Below are 16795 nucleotides of genomic sequence, written 5' to 3' on the forward strand. Positions count from 1 at the left end.
AGAAGCATAACTGCCTGTGAATGTCCAAAGAATGCAGTAGTCTCCCCCCTTTACTCTGTGGTTTTGGATAAAAAGTTGGCAAGTGAATAGTTTGGTTTAGAGCCACACTTGATACCACCTTTGGCATAAACGTAGGGTTAGTTCTTAAGGACACCCTGTCCTGGTGGAAAATGAGGAAAGGTTCCACTGCCATTAGTGCCTGTAATTCTGAAACTCTTCGAGCTGATGTTATTGCCAGGAGCAGAACAGTTTTCCAAGAAATATATTTTAATTCTGCTGTGTTAGCTAGCTCAAAGGGAGGTAAAGTTAATTTTTCCAAAACAAAGTTAAGGTCCCAAGTTGGAGTAGGTGCTCTACGGGGCGGTCTTATGTTTTTATCCCCTCTGAGGTACTGTTTTAGCAATGGATTAGAGAAAATTGGAGGATCCGTGTTGTAATGAGCAGAGATGGCAGATGCGTGGATCTTGATGGATGAAAGAGAGGCCTTTGTCCAGCATCTCAGTTAAATATTGTAGAATCTGAGGAATGTTTGGGACAAGAGGGTCAAGGCTGTGAGCCTGGTTCCAGGCACAGAATCTCTTCCATTTATCTGAATAGGCTTTCCTGGTACTAGGCCTTCTGGCCTCCAGAATGACATTCATAACAGCTTTGGAGAGAGGCATTGCTTGCTTGACTAAGGAATTTTCCATGCAGCTAGGTTTAAGGTCTTTAGTTGACTGTGAAGTATCCAATTGTTGTGCTGAGTCAGCAGATGTGGGATTTGAGGCAATATCCAGGGTGGTTCTTGTGCTAAATTCTTTAAGATTGGGTACCAGTGCTGGCGTGGCCAGTCTGGAGCAATCAGGATCATCTTTGGCTCTTCTTGCCTGGCTTTTATGAGAACCTTTGGAAGGAGAGGTAGTGGAGGGAAAGCGTATACTTGGAGGTTTTTCCAGCTGAATGAGAGGGCATCCACTTTCCATGCTTGTGGATGGTAACTCCTTGTGCAGAATTTCTGCAGCTGGCAGTTCATTGGGGATGCAAACAGATCTATGTCCGGGCTCCACTATTTCTGTGTTATCATTCTGAATATTTGTGGATTCAATTCCCACTCGTGGGGATCCATGATGTTTCTGCTTAAGTCGTCTGCCAGTGTGTTTTTCTCTCCTGGCAGGAATTTTGCTTGCAGATGAACTTGATAGTTTAGAGCTGTGTTCCACAAGGCCATGGCTTGTCTGCAGAGGGGGTAGGAGTGAGTGCCCCCTTGCTTGTTTATGTACCACATAACTATGGTGCTGTCTGTTTTTAGTAATAGTTGTCCTGGATGCAGCAGGTCCTTGAAAGCTATAAGGGCATTCTGTACAGCTAACATCTCTTTTTGATTGATGTGAAGAAGCCTTTGTTCTGCGGGCCACTTGCCCTGAATACATTTTCCTGCCATGTGTGCTCCCCAGGCGTAATCCGATGCATCTGTTGTCAGTGTTTGCCTGGCTGTGGGTTGATTAAAAGGCTGTCCCTTGTTGAGGTGACAAGCTTGAGCCCACCATCGAAACTCCTGTTGAAGGCAAGGAATTAGTGGTATAACTGTTTCCAAACTTTGACAGTGTTGAGACCATACACTCTTTAGGTACCATTGTAGTTTCCTCATATGCAGTCTGGCATATGGAATTAGAAGTATGCAAGATGCCATGTAACCCAAGGCCTGCAGAATTTTTCTTGCAGGGAGTTGGGTTTTTGTTGCCATCAGTTGAAAGTATTGAGCCAATTGTCCTTGCTTGTCTGTCGTGAGATAAGCCATCTGGGCCGTTGTGTTCAAGCTGGCACCCAGGAATATTACCTCTTGTGAGGGCACTAGTTTTGATTTCTTTTCGTTTACTGTGTACCCCAGGCAACTTAAATAGAAGTTATGTCCTTACCATAACGTTCCATGTGGAGTGTTCATCTCACCTTTGTTCTTACACCTGGGTCGTGTCGGCCGCTTGGCAAAGCTCTGCATCGAGAAGAAGCTCGAGACCAACCTAACTCCCACAATCCCCCTCTGCCTTTACCTCAGATCTAGTTTGCAAGCAAACCAGAAGTCAACAGAGAGAATATAACACAGTCATGCCAAACAAGAACAAACATAGCTGAAAAATATATCCACAACAACTGCTTAAGGCAGAAGCAGGAGAACCAAACCAGACACCTAAACTGGACGTTCTTCCTGAGGGTGGGAGGGTGGGAATGTAAGAACAAAGGCGAGATGAACACTCCACATGGAACGTTATGGTAAGGACATAACTTCTATATGTGAGAGTGCTCAATCTCGCCGTTTGTTCTTACACCTGGGTAGTGTCCCTAGCTCCATGTTCCTGAGGAACTCACGGGAGAACGTTCCTGAGCACAGTGGAACCAAAGGTTGCCCTGTCCCTAGAAATCCTGTCTACTTTGTAATGAGTAATGAATGTATGTGGTTTAGACCAAGTGGCAGCCGCACAAATAGTGTCTAACGGTAGGCGGGCTGCATGAGCCAGGGATGTAGATACTGATCTTGTAGAGTGCCCTTTGGGCTTGATAGGTAAAGTTTGCTCCGAGGCAGTATAACCAAAAATAATACAATCGGAAAGCCATTTGGAAAGGGTTCGTTTCGTAACTGCCATACCCTTCTTGCTGTCTGCAAAGGCTATAAAGAGCTGGTCTGTTTTTCTGTGATCTTTTGTTCTATCCAAGTAAAATCTGAGTTGTCTATGAACATCTAACTTGTGTAACATATATTCCAACTTATTGGAGTGGTTTTCCAAAAAGGTGGGGAGCTCAATGGACTGATTAATATTATTAACGGAGCAAACTTTGGGAAGAAAGGATGGATTAGTGCGAAGAGATACTCTATCAGGGTGAAAGATCAAATAAGGGTGTTGAACGGAAAGAGCTTGAAGCTCCGATACCCGTCTGGCCGATGTAATAGCCACCAAAAAGAGGGTCTTCCATGACAAAAATTTCAAAGGACAGGAAGAGGCTGGTTCAAAAGGTGGTAGCATCAGCCGTGATAAAAGAAGGTTCAAGTTCCAAGGTGATGTAGGACTTCTAACTGGTGGTCTAATATGGAAAGATCCTTTTAAAAAGGCCTTACAAAGTCTGTGAGCCATAATAGGAGCCCCACTTTCTCCCACATGAAAGTTTGAAATGGCAGCCAATTGCACTCTCAAAGTGGCAGGAGAAGCTCCTTGGTGGAACAGTTTGGTTAAAAACTCCAAGACCCTATTTACAGGAGCTATCACGGGGTCCAATTGTTGTGTATTTGCCCAGTGCACAAAACGCTTCCATTTACTAGTGTAAATATTTGTAGTGGAAGCTTTATGAGAAGCCACCAGGATATTTTGAACTGCAGGGGAAAGAAGATCAGACCTGGCTAAGAAGGGAAGCGGAGCAGCCAAGCTGCTAGTCTGAGGGAGAGTAGCGGGTGGGGAGCCCCTGACGAGTGGGTCAGTAGATCCGGCTCGGGTCCAGGATCCAGGGTTCCCAATGGTGTGCCAGAAGAAAGGGAAACCAGATTTGACGAGGCCAGAATGGGGCAATGAGGATAATTGTCCTTTGCAGGTTGTTGGCTTTCTGTAGAAATTTTGCAATCAGGGGAACAGGAGGAAAAGCGTACAGGAGACCCGGGGGCCAATCATGAACCAGAGCGTCCCTGGGGACTTCCCCTGGAGGGGGTAATAGGGCAAAATAGCTTCTGTATTTGGCGTTCATTGGAGACGCAAACAGATCGCAGGAAGGCTGGCCCCACTTGCGAAAAATTTCCTTCGCAATTGATTGTTTGAGGGACCACTCGTGAGGTAACAGGATGGCTCTGCTCAACCTGTCCGCTATGACGTTGGATAACCCCGGGATGTGCGTTGCTATCAGAAAGCGACCCGTGGACTTCGCCCATTGCCAGATTCTCATGGCCTCTCTGCATAGTTGATAAGACTTGGTTCCCCTTTGTTTGTTTATGTACCAGACTACGGACATGTTGTCCGACTGAACTGCAATTGTCCCTAGAGGAAGAAGGGGAGCAAAGTGTTGCAACGCTAGAAACACTGCCCTCAACTCTAGAACATTGATGTGCAGATTGTACTCCAAATTGGACCATTCGCCTTGGACTGTCTGACCCTGAAAGATGCCCCCCCACCCTATCAGGGAAGCGTCCGTGGTCACCGTAGCTGTCGGCGTGGGTAGCACAAATGGTCTTCCGCTGGAAAGATTGCAAGTCTGAAGCCACCAAGCCAGGTGCGATTTGCATATGTTCGTGATGTGAATCTCGTGCGTCAGGGGTAACTGTTGGAACGACCATTGTGCAAACAGTAGCCATTGAAGAACTCTCATGTGCAGTCTTCCCAAGGGTATCGCAATGAGAGAAGCTGCCATGAGACCCAAAACCTTCAGAACCAGTTTTGCTGGGGATTTTCTGGATAATAGAAGAAGAGATATATGGTTTTGTAGGGAGGCTATCCTTTCTGGAGGAAGCCTTAGGATTAAGCAACGCGTATCCAATTCTGCTCCTATGAATGAGATATGCTGTGATGGCTGTAGTAAAGATTTTTCGAAATTTATGGAAATTCCGAGATGAACACAGAGTTGTAGTGTGTAATCCCTGGCCTGAATCAGTCGACGCTCGGTGGTGGCAGAAAGGAGCCAGTCATCCAGATATGGAAACACCTGGAATCCCAGGCGTCTCAAGTGAGACGCTACCACTGCCATACATTTGGTGAAAACCCTGGGGGCTGAGGTCAGACCAAAGGGCAGGGCTCGAAACTGAAAGTGACTGGCTCCCAGCCGGAAGTGCAAGTGATCCATGGACGCCCTGGCCATTTTGATGTGGTAGTATGCGTCCTTTACATCTATTGAGCACATCCAGTTGTCCTTCTGTAAGAATGGAAGGATCGATTGAAGCGTGACCATCCGGAACTTTTCTTTCTTGATGAAGGTATTGAGTTTGCTTAGGTCCAGAATTGGCCTCCAGTCCCCTGTCTTTTTTGGAACTAAAAAGAACCTTGAGTAAGTTCCGAATCCTCTTTGGTCCGCTGGGACTGGTTGGATGACTTTTTTCTAGCAGCTTTGAAATTTCTATAGCTGCAGGGCCTCGCAGATGGGGCGGTACATCTGGGAGTCTTTTTTGCGGAATTGGGGGCAATAGGAAGGGAATTCTGTAACCTCTGGTAACAATGCTTTTTACCCAATTGTCTGATGTAAGACTTTGCCAGGCCTGAGGGTATAAAGCTAAGCGACCCCCGACTGCCTCCAGAGCAGGACAGTTGGGCCTCCTCTCAGGAGTGCTGGAAAGGTTTCCCGGGGAGTGCATCCCTGTCACCTTGGTTTTGCGGACCCCCTCTGCCGCCAGGGCGACGTCTTCCACCTCTGCCCCTCCTCTGCCTCTAGAAGGGGCATCACCCTGTGTGCCTGGGAAAGAGCCTTGGGGTTTTCGAAACCACATTTTTCCACCACGTTGCCCTTTGGGGTACGGTCTGGATGGGGTGGAAAAACGGACTCTGACAGCAGACAGAGTCTTTCCCTCTTGCTCACACCGGGTAAGGGTCTCCTTTACTTTGGGGCCAAAGAGAGTGGCACCATCAAATGGGGCGTTAGTAAAGGAAGACTTGAAGGCTTCCGCAAAGGAACATAAGTGCATCCAGGATTGTCTACGAAGAGCAATCGCTGAAGCCGCTGCACTACTCGACCCTTTGGCTGCGTATGAGATCAGCCTCATGGACGAGTTTGCAATAGATGTAAGGGTATTGAGATGTGCTGTAACTTTCTCCGAGACAGCAGCATCTGTAGTACCCTGGAGGGTAACTCCCAACTCTTTGATTAGATCCCTCTGTAACCATGTGAAATGGGTCAAATAGTTCAGGGATCGCATAGAAAAAGCCGCTGAACTAAAAATGCGCTTCCCATACCTGTCCATAGTCCTAGAATCTCTGTTAGGTGGATGGACAGATGAGGAAGATTCAGACATCTCCTTTTTCGTGGCCGCTGCCACCACCATAGCGTCCACTGGAACTCCCTTTGTTAGATAAGCCTTGTCTTGGGGGGCAGTAATATATTTATTAGGCTTTCTAGGGACTGGCTCCACCGTGTCAGGTGTCTCCCACGCCATTCGAGTAATCAATTCCATCAATTCATCGAAGGGCGGAGTGACCCAGGAGGAGGAAGGGCGAGCACCGAATGCCTTCAGCAAGACTGACTCATCCTCAGAAGGGGGTAGGGATTGCCAATCACCTCTCTGTTTTAGGATCTCCAGGATGTCAGAAAAGGAGACTTCCTCTGAGGGTGATTTTGGGGACCCTTCTGACTCATCCAAGTCAGTGTCCGATGTCAAGGATTCTTGTGGAGAATCTAAGTGTCTCCTCTTACACAATCTTTTCCTCGGAACTTCTTCGGGGGGGGCATCCGATGAAGCCTCCGAGGAAGAGGGGGCACCCTCTAGGGGTGGCTGAGACACTGGTGCTCGACGCTTAGATGTAGCCGTGGGTGCAGAGGAGGATAACGGACCTTTATGGGAAGGAGAAGCTGTTTCTGCTGAAGTGGTTGTCTGAGTAGACAACACCTTCCTCATGAGGTCGAAGGCCCCCGGGTCCCGAGTCGAGGTATCCCCAGGTTCCGAAGAAATCGGAGGAATCCCCGAGACAGGCACCGATGGCATCGACCCCGAGGACGGAGCCGAGTCGATCCGAGCCGAGGCTCCGAGGGGGAGAGTGGGAACCGAAACATCGGTCCGACTCTCAGTCCCGGATCCAAGGATGGATCTTCGGCTCCGAGACTCCGGTACTGGGTCCGACGGAGTCGAGGTGAACGGTGCCGACCGAGAAAAAGACGGTTCCGGCACCGAGGGCTCCACAATCATCAGATCAGCCTCTCTTGGCTCCGAAGACTGGATAGGCCTCGGAGGAGGAACAGGTGGAGATAAGGGAAGGCCTTCGAGTCTCGACACCAACTGGGAGGAGACAGAGATGAGCTTGGACAAGGCCGTATTCTCCATCAATTTCTGCACCACGTGGTCTACATCGGTGTCGGAGAGGGGCCTGGAAGAACGCGAAGGAATCGAAGACGGAGCAGACCTCAAAAGTACAGGAGGAGGAAGCTCCGTCACCGGTTCCAAGACTCGAGGCTCGGTAACTGACAAAAGTTCAACACTCGGCCCCGAAGTCTGTGGAACCGGTGATCGAACTTTAAATGAAGAGCTCGGAGCCGATGACATGGGCTCCGACGTCTTCGATTCCTTCGAGGATTTAGATGTCTGGTCTGATGCATCCAGAGCCTCTTGGAATGCAGGCTTCAAAAGGCCCCTATCCATAAGTTTCCTGCGCCTATCTGTCATGACCCTTCCACTGAAAGAATGGCATATGGAGCAGTCTTCCTGCAGATGGAGAGGGCCAAGACAGTAGACGCAGGAACTTTGATTATCTATGACAGACATTTTCTGTCCACATTGGCACCGTTTGAAGCCTGATTTAGCTTTTTCAGACATGTTACAAAGTCAAATCCAGTAAACAGTGAAATAGCCAGTACAAATGTCCAATCCAGTAATAAATGTCAAATCCTGTAAGATAAAGTCAAATCCTGTAGTCAAATCCTGTAGATAAAGTTAAAGGGTGGGGTAGGCCCCGAGGGAATTAACTCTAAGTATATAAATATATATATACGGAACCGAGAAACCCTCGATACACTACTCACACACACACAGTCAACTTTAAAAGAGAAAAGAAGAAGTTTATATCCAAAAATATAAAAGATAAAATACTCTTATGCTTTGAGGTGGTCCGAGCTCATCAAAAATGATGCGAACGTTAGAGCGGCAAACTAGATCTGAGTTAAAGGCAGAGGGGGATTGTGGGAGTTAGGTTGGTCTCGAGCTTCTTCTCGATGCAGAGCTTTGCCAAGCGGCCGACACAGAGCCGAGGATCGGCTCCGAACCCAGGTGTAAGAACAAGCGGCGAGATTGAACACTCTCACATTAACGGTTTTACAAACGCCAGGTGCTCTAGAAGAATGTCCTTGCTCTCTGCTTGAATCAGGCAGCCGTCCAGGTACAGATAAATTTGAATTCCTTTCTGTCTGCAAAATGCAATTACTGGTGCCTGGCACTTTGTGAAGACCCTGGGCGCAGTATATAAGCCAAAGGGCAGTGCAGAGAATTGATAGTGCATTCAACCTGCTATGAATCTGAGGTATCTTCTGCAGTTTTGTCTGATAGGGCCATGCAGGTATGCCTCCTTGAGGTCCAAGGTCACGAGCCAAGCTTTCTTGCCCAGAATGGGAAGAAGCTGCTGTAGTGTCAACATTTTGAATTTCAGAACATCCAGGTAAGTGTTTAGAGAAGAAAGGTCCAGAATGGGCCTCCAGGTTTTGTCCTTTCTGGGAACCAGAAAGAGTCTTGAGTAAAATCCTTGTCCTTGCTCTTGTGGTGGTACCTCTTGAATAGCTCTCATTTCCTTGAGTGCTGTAATTTGTTTTTGAGCCTCTGTCCATTGATTTGGTGGCAGATTTGGCATTCCTTTTAACCTTGGCAGAGTGTGAAAGTGGAACCTGTAACCTTGAGATACAATGTTGAGAACCCATTTGTCTTTGGTGATCCAATGCCAATTGTGATAGAAAAGTGCTAGTTTTCCTCCCAAGGGGCTGCCAAGAGAGAGTTGTTTGGCAGCTGTAATGGGAAGTCATTGAGGCTGCTTTTTATATGGTTGGGGCCTGTCTTCCCCTTCTTTCTGGCCTGGTGCTCCCCCACTGTCGAGGCCTGTAAGGACCTTGTGGTTGACCTCTACCTCTCGAACATCTGTATCTGCCCCTTTGAGGTCTGTCTGTAGCCGGAAAGGACCAATTCTTTGTTGGCCAATTTCTGCTAAATCTTGGTGGCTGAACCTGTAAGCAATCCTTTACCGTTTGCATAGATTTTGCCTTATCCTCCATTTTCTTTAATACCTCTTCTGCCTTAACTCCAAATAACACATCCTGCTGTAAAGGTGCATCCAATAATTTTGCTTTAACATGATCTGGTAACGTATGTTCTTTTAACCAAGCATGCCTTCTAATGACAGAGCCTGTAATTGCTGCTCTACAGGAGGACTCTAAAGAATCAAAACCACATTGCAAAGTATGCTTTCCCACTTGTTCAGCTGCATGCAATAAATCCTGCATTTCTTTAAAATTAGGAGGACCTGAATCTGGAAGCATTTTTTGCTTTAATTGACACATCAAAAATTGCTGATATTTTAGCATGTGAAACTGGCAATTTAAGGCTCTCATTGCTAAGGTTGCAGATGTATATACTTTCTTTCCCCATCTGTCAAATGCTCTGGAATCTCTGTCAGAGGCGACTGGATTTTTTGCTAATGAGGCCTTAATCCCTTTGGGTCCCTGAGAAATAGTTTCAGGGTCAGCAACAGGGCTTTTATACAGAAATTTGTGAGAGTCAGTGACTCTGTAGTATCTGTCAGGTTTAACTGGGGCTGGAGGTAAGGAGTCAGGATTTAGGCTGGATTCAGTATACACATCATCCACAATGTCTAACACTGGCAGAATAGCAAGGGGTCTGTGTTGAGGTAATAAAATAAGTCTCTGAGCCTTTTCTTGGATTTAGAGTAATCCTGGCCTTCCCAATGGAAATGCTCCCTCATGGTATGTAAGGTTTCCCCAAAGGAGTAGTCCTCAGGCGGAGAGGCTGATAGAATTGATTCCTCAGCATCAGAGTCCTCATAAGGGGGTAAAGAATATCCTAGGTCTGAGGATGAATCTGAAGAAATGGACACCTGGTCGGATGAGTCATAGTCTGCATCCTGTCTGGGCCTTTTATCAGGAGGGGGATGGGACCCCCTGATCAGAGTGATTAGGTCTTCGGCCATTTTGAGCATTTGTTTCTTAGGCATGGAGGCCTGTCCTGGAGAATGCTGTATTTGTTTCTTTGTTTTTAAAGCAGGCTTACACTTAGCAAGGGGTTTTAATGGTTAACGGAGTAGGTCTGAAAACACCCTCTGAAGCTTCGGGTTGCTCAGCTACTCTGGATCCCTCTGAAGGGTTAGCCTTGGTAGGCTGAAAAACTTGTGCGTCGGAAGGCCCAGCCATCTCCACAAGGGAGTCGGAGGCGGCCTGTGGCTCTGTAGAAGTGGTCACCAGGGGCTGCGAAGGCGCCTCGCTGTAAACCGGAGAACTGGCGACCGGCCCAGAAGAGGCTTCGTCATCAGGTTTGGGCCTCGGATGCCTGTCCTTGTCTTTGTGCTTTTTATGTATTCCGGTCATCGGAAGCTCCAACGGCATGGTGTAATTAAATTTTCTGCCAAAATAATGTCGGGCAAAATCAAACCGACGTTTAATAGTGCGCTTGTTAAACCTATCACAAAACTGACAACCAGTGACGTCGTGGTCTGAGTCTAGGCATGGGATACAACAGGAATGGAAACCTTATGAGGTATTTGCTTCCCACAAGAAATACAGTTATTAACTTTTACTGACATCAGTCTGAGGCAAGAAAAGGTTCCCCAACGAGGTACTTAGCTTTGTATAAGACTTCGGTTCTGGATTTGGAATGAAAATATCAGGAGTCGGCTGACCGGCACTTGCGAACTGCTTTTGCTTCGGGCACTGCACGGCAGGAAAGACTGAAGAAAATGGCGTCGGCTGCATCTTATATACCCCTGTCGTACTGATGTCAGGGAGGAGGTGACAGCAATCAACGCCGGACCAAGACTTTGGGAGGGAGACTGGTTGTCAATGAAAGCAACTTACACCTCTTGTTTTAAGTGTAGTCTGACTTTACGGAGATAGTGGGCATTTGTGTGAAATAAGGTGGAATATTTACTCAGAGTACTGCTTGTGTGATTTCAAGTTTAAACTGTCCCTGATGTTGCAGAAGGACCCTGACTCTGCCAAATATGTTGGTTATGTTCCTCATAAAAAACTTGTTTTTTGGCAAATCACTGAGGACTGCAGTCACTAAATGAAAATATTCCAGTTTAACATTTCAAATCCTTTAGAAAATGCATGCCAGTTCATGTTGTAAGTATTTAAGAGTAATTTTTAAAATCCATCTCTGATTTTGATCCTTTGTCTCTGACTTTTGCAGGAAGTTGTTGAGATGCATGTTTTTCCCATCACAGTCAGATGAAGTATACACAAAAACTAAAGGACTATAACTGCTGGATGTGGCTAGGGGTTGTTTGTAGATACCATCTGTCACTGTACCTCAGGACACTTAGAACACTTGTGGACTGACTACTGTATGTGAAACAGTTGAAATTACATAGCTGTCAAATGCATGAGTTTGCAAAATGTCCCTTTATTTTGCCTCATTTTTGGTTTGTTCCTCACAAAATATTTGGACTTTCTGGCAAATCTTTGAAGACTGCAGTCACTAAATGCTGACAACCACTTGAGATTCAGACGGTCACATTCGTCAGAAAATGCATGTAAGAAATTTTCTACAATAAAAGTTTTCACAATAAGTATATAACAGTAGCATTTTAAATAACTCAGATTTGGACTTTTGTACTAATTTTTCATCTCTGTGCAGATTCATGCCTTAAGAGGTTGAGAGGTAATTTTTACTGCAATCAGATGATGCATGCACAGCAGAGTGAGTGTGGAGGTCATCTGTTGATAACCTTAATATGCTCTTTTATCATTTGATCAGTTTAAACAGTCCTGCTTTGAGGGATTAGGGCACACTTGTATGAAGCAAGTTGGGATACCCAGCTACTATGTGCTTATGTGAAACAAACTAGAAATGCATTCTTGTGTCCATAATTATTTTTTACCACAATCAGACATCTGAGGTGTACTCAGTCAACAATGGGAGCTGTAACTGCTGTGTATGGAGGCAATTTATGGAGGAGTATGGCTGACCCAATGTCATGATCAACTTAGTATGTCTGGTTTTACAAAACTAATGCATTTGTGTGCCCTTTTTTTAACCACAGCTGGATATCTGAGGTATACACAGTCAAGTGGCTTTGAGTATGAGCACTGGTAGGTTATAATGGCAGCATTTCAAACAGTCTTGAATCAGGAAGGTAAAAACAAGAACACATGCATTTATGCATTCTCCCCAGACATGCAGGTGGTGGGAGGGTCCATGGTTTGAACCCCCCAGCACCCAAGGTGTACTTAACCAGTGGTACAAGCAAGTCAGTGACTGCCATGAAGCAGAGGTTCAAAATATTCTTCAGTACCAGTTTGGAGGCATATCATAACCATACAATCAAAAATATCTGACGGAATTTAATTAGCATTTAAAGTCACCCACTAGGACTTGGGCAGCTCAAGTATAATGAAACTAAAAAATAAACAATTAAATCGAAACAATATTCTGAAGTACAAGTCATCAATTTTATCTTGAAACTTGATTCTGATGCCTTTCACCAGAGGCATACAGGAAAGTATCCTTGCCCACAGTGTTTAATGGTGCTTGATCATCTAATATCAATCTGGTTCACGGTTCTCCACAAAGAACTGAAAGCTCAATAAAGTGAACTTCTCTTTCCAAAATCTTCACTCTGACAGTTTTGCTCCATCACCAAAGAACAAACCCAAAAGGCACTGTAGAAAGACACATTCAAGCATGCAGACCAACTACTGACAAAAGGCAGCAGAAACAAAGGAACAGGGTTAGCAGATGTTAAAGGCAGTTCCACACGTACTGATTGAACTACAGATTGACAGACTTATTGACAAATACATAAAAAAGATACAAAAAGATATTCAAAACCAGCTACAAGAATTATGCAAAACAAGTAACAGTACACTTGCAAGAGAAAATAAATCTCACCTTCTGATCAAAAGGCAGCATCTGTGAAAATTTTCCTGAACATATTTCTTCTTTGGGAGAAAATTCAGATGAGTCTGACTGTTCTGAATGTCCTTTTTTCCTAAAACGTGATGACTGACACCATGAACCTTCACAAGGACAAAATCGACATGGTTTTCCACTAGCTGGTTTCCTTAATGACTCGTCTCCTTTTGACAACCGACTGGATCTGCTCTTCCTTCTTTCCTTCCTTTCTCTGTCATCATAATTCCTCTTATATTCTTCATCAGTATCCAAATCATCAGAAGGGAAATGCTTCTGCATGGCCTTATAAAAGCATCTCTCTACATTTTCAGACATTTCAGTGTACTCTTGGTTTAAAAACAAACATTAAAGACAAACTGTAGCACAATCTAAACAAATACCACTTTGCGAAACACATTTTTCCATAACACACACATACTGAATGAAGCAGCTGTTATTTTACAAGATTCTAGCCAAATTTTTTTCTGCATCTTAGTCTCGTATTATAGTCTCCTTTATCAAGATCATTACAGTACAGTACAACTGTGTAAGAAAACCTTACCATAACTGCAGATGTTTGAAGAGATCACAGCTGCGGTAGCCTAAGCTATAATGGTTATATCTTGCCCAGGATATGACAAATGGCCAGCTTCCAAAGCTTAATGCCACCTTCCATGTACCTTGAACAGCTGAAGGAGTGTAGTATAAAGTCCATGGTTAGAGTGCCAAACCTTAACAGCTTTCTTGCATCAATGTTAGCAAGTCTAAAGCTTGTCATGCTAAGTATGAGCTAAGAAAAAAGAAAAGATAATTACACCTTGGCAGAAAAAAACAAAAATCAGGAGAATGGAAGCAGGTTGATTTTACTGCAATACGAACCCACAGTGGTGGTGCTGCGGTAGCATTGTCGCCTCACAGTAAGACGCTGTCCGGTTCAATTCTCAGCTAGAACGTCTCCTGCGTGGAGACATGCATGAATGAGCGTACCTTCGTTGAAGGCTGTGAGTCAGGCCTGGCAAGCCGGTACGTAATAATCAACTGCCAATCATTAGCGGACCGGAGTTCCGCTGTGGCGACCCCTAACCGGGAATAGCCGAAAGACACAAACAAACTGATCCAGTCAAAAACCTACTATTACGGCAAGGTTACTTACACAACTGTACTATGTTCATCAAAAGATCACTGTTGCAAGTACCCTACAAAAGTAGAACACCAGACCTTAGAAAGAAAGGACAGCAGTAGTAGTAACAGAGTTTAGGTGCCCCAGCTTTGGACCTAGAGACAGTCTAATTTGCAGTACTTTGTGAAAATGTGCACAGATGACCCAGGTTCTATCTTTACTATAGAGTCTACTCCATTCCAAAAAACACAAATAGTCAAAGCCCTAGTAGAGTGGGTACTGAACCTGCCTGGATGTGACTTGTCATGGTGAGAGTAACAAAACAACAGTTTGGGTCAACCACTTAGAAACAGTCTACTTTGAAAATGAAAGCCCTTTTTCTTATATTCATAGGAAATACAGTTCATAAGAATTCCTGAAGGTTTTTGTCATGTCAATGCACTATCTGAACTACCTGTGAACATCCAGAGTATGTAAAATTCCCTCACACTATTGTTTGGTTCTGGATAGAAAATAAGGATATGAATAGCCTCACTTGAGGCAAACTCAAACCGTTTTGAGCATAAATGAAGGGCTTGTTCTCAAAGTAACCATATCCTTGTGAAAGGATAAGTAAGGCTGAATCACCATAAGAGCTTGTAACTCAGATACACTTCTTGCAGAAGTCAGGGCACTGACGGACATTTTTCCAAAATAAAACTTTAAATTAGCCTTGTAAGCAAGTTCAAATGGAAAAAGTGTACACTTCACCTGTACAGAATTAAAAGCCACCTGCCTTCCATGTGGACTAATATGTAAAAACCATTTCACTTTAGGCAGCTCAAAAAGGGGGATACATGGGCAAACATGGCTGATGGGGGAATCTTGACCAAAGAACAAAAAAGGCCAAAGAATAAGAGCACACACAAATAATGTAAAACCAGATGTGTTTGGCCTGAAAAGGGTCCTGCTTCTTACACCAGCACTGAATAGAAACTCTTTTACACTTAGCCAAACATGATTTTTATGGTAGCAGGTTTCTGTGCTTTCTTTTAATACCTGATGGATGCCCTCAGAAAACAGGTGCTTATAAGCCATCGGCCAGTCAGTGAGTTGAAATTTAAGGTTGAGGTATATCAAACAACCCCTATCTTGTGCGGGCATGTCCATCCTGTAAAGAAGTTTGTGGTAACTGCCCATGGCCATTTTCAAAAGGGAGAACCCTGTTGCCTGAGCCAAAAGGAGGCAGTCACACTTATTCTGAAACAGTCCTTCTGAATCTTAAGAATCCTGGTTTTCAGTGGAATGGCATACAAGAACACTTCTGTCCACAGGCATGAAAAGAAATCAGGTTTCCAGACATTTATGCAAGGAGTCCTGGAGGAAAATGTAACCATCTGCTGTGAATCGAAGCAAACAGATCTGACGAGTTCTTCATACTTCCATTTCCTGGAGGATCCTTGGGTTCAAAGTCATTTATGAGGGTCTGCTCTAATCCTGCTGGTAGCAAACAGATCTGAAGAGTTCCCCACCCACAGATCATTTCCTGAAAGGCTCCCAGGTTCAACTTCATTTGGGAGGGTCCGTTCTGGTCCTGTTCAGCTTGTCTACAACAACATTCTGCTCTCACAGAAAGTAAGAAGCCCTCACAGATAGATTATGCCAAGTTGCTAGCTTACCAGCTACCAAAGCTAATCTGCAAAGAGCCCCCCACCCCCCTTTATGTATCACATTATGGCAATGTTATCCAATGATTACTTTAGAGGGCCTGGAACCCAAAGACAACAGATATTTGAGAGAGTTTATCAGAGCATTCCTCCATTTGGAGACCACTCCAAGTCTGAAGCATCTGTGGCTACAGACTGAGTAGGGACTGGAAAGGAGAGGGGAGACCTGGATTGAGAGAAACAGTCCATCCACCACAGTAACTTTTATTTTTTAAATCCCACAATGGAATCTGAAATGATGGGGGGAGGGGGGTACTGGCGATGGTACAAAACTAAATGGAGAAACTACTGAATTTTCCTCATTTGAAGTCTGTCCAAAGGAATCATGAGAACTGCAGAGGCCATGAAACTCAGAATCCTGAGATATTCCCTGACAGATAATCACAGACTGGTTGAGGAACATGGCAAATTGTTCCCTGTAAAAATTTTATTTTGTCATACAGAGAAAAAGCCATCATGAGGGATGTATCCAGGAGACATCCCACAAACACTATTCTGTGAGAAGATTTCTTTATGTTCACCTAAGGCACCAGACTGAGAAAACGGCTCTTCACCCAATCCAGTGATTCTTGACAACCTGTAAGAGAATCTTCAAAAACAAGGCAGTCCAAATATGGAAAAAAAATGTGAATGTCCTGCAGCATGCAATGGGGCATTACACAAGCCAGGCATTTTGTAAAACTATCTTGGAGGTGTGGAAAAACCAAAGGGTAAAGTACGAAAATGAGCACTAGACAGTACATCCATCCATTACCTGAAATCTTTCCCTATTGGAACGTATAAGCATCTTTTAAATTCAGAGTTACTAGAAATCCAACAAGCAGAATGAGAGATGAGAGACTATACAGAAGCATATAAAATGGCTTGTAAGTTTCCTCTTTTCTGGTACAACAGATCAGGCTCTAACTCCCTGAGAAAGCATATGATTTAGGATAGAAGGAAATAGGGAGGTTTGACTGGATTTACACAGAGAAAACCATTGAAAAGGGGAGAGGGAGTCCCATTATCAATTGTAACCTTTTTGAGGGATTCTCAGAACCCAAGTGTCTGAGGTTATCTGCTGCCACAGAAAGAAGTGAAGATCTGGACCTTGGAACAATGATACTGGAATGTCAGAATGGGGAGGGAAAGGGAAAACAGAGCCAGATCCAGCACTAGCTGACCTAGGCAGTTGTCTAGGATTCGCCAACTGGGGGAGGCCTGCCACAATATTTC

General features: G+C 44.8%; 1 protein-coding gene across 1 annotated transcript in view; it reads right to left on the reverse strand.

Moving 5' to 3' along the window:
- Positions 1-16795, reverse strand: part of LOC122814988 (cat eye syndrome critical region protein 2 homolog) — a 2862500-nt gene that overhangs the window by 498970 nt on the left and 2346735 nt on the right. Inside the window, exon 18 of the mRNA XM_044087243.1 lies at positions 12752-13101. Coding sequence (XP_043943178.1) covers positions 12752-13101 — 350 coding nt within the window. The remainder of the gene's footprint in view (positions 1-12751; positions 13102-16795) is intronic.

The sequence above is a fragment of the Protopterus annectens genome, chromosome 11.part0 (genome assembly GCF_019279795.1).
Source record: "Protopterus annectens isolate FY-2018-M chromosome 11.part0, PAN1.0, whole genome shotgun sequence".
Classification (NCBI taxonomy): domain Eukaryota; kingdom Metazoa; phylum Chordata; order Ceratodontiformes; family Protopteridae; genus Protopterus; species Protopterus annectens.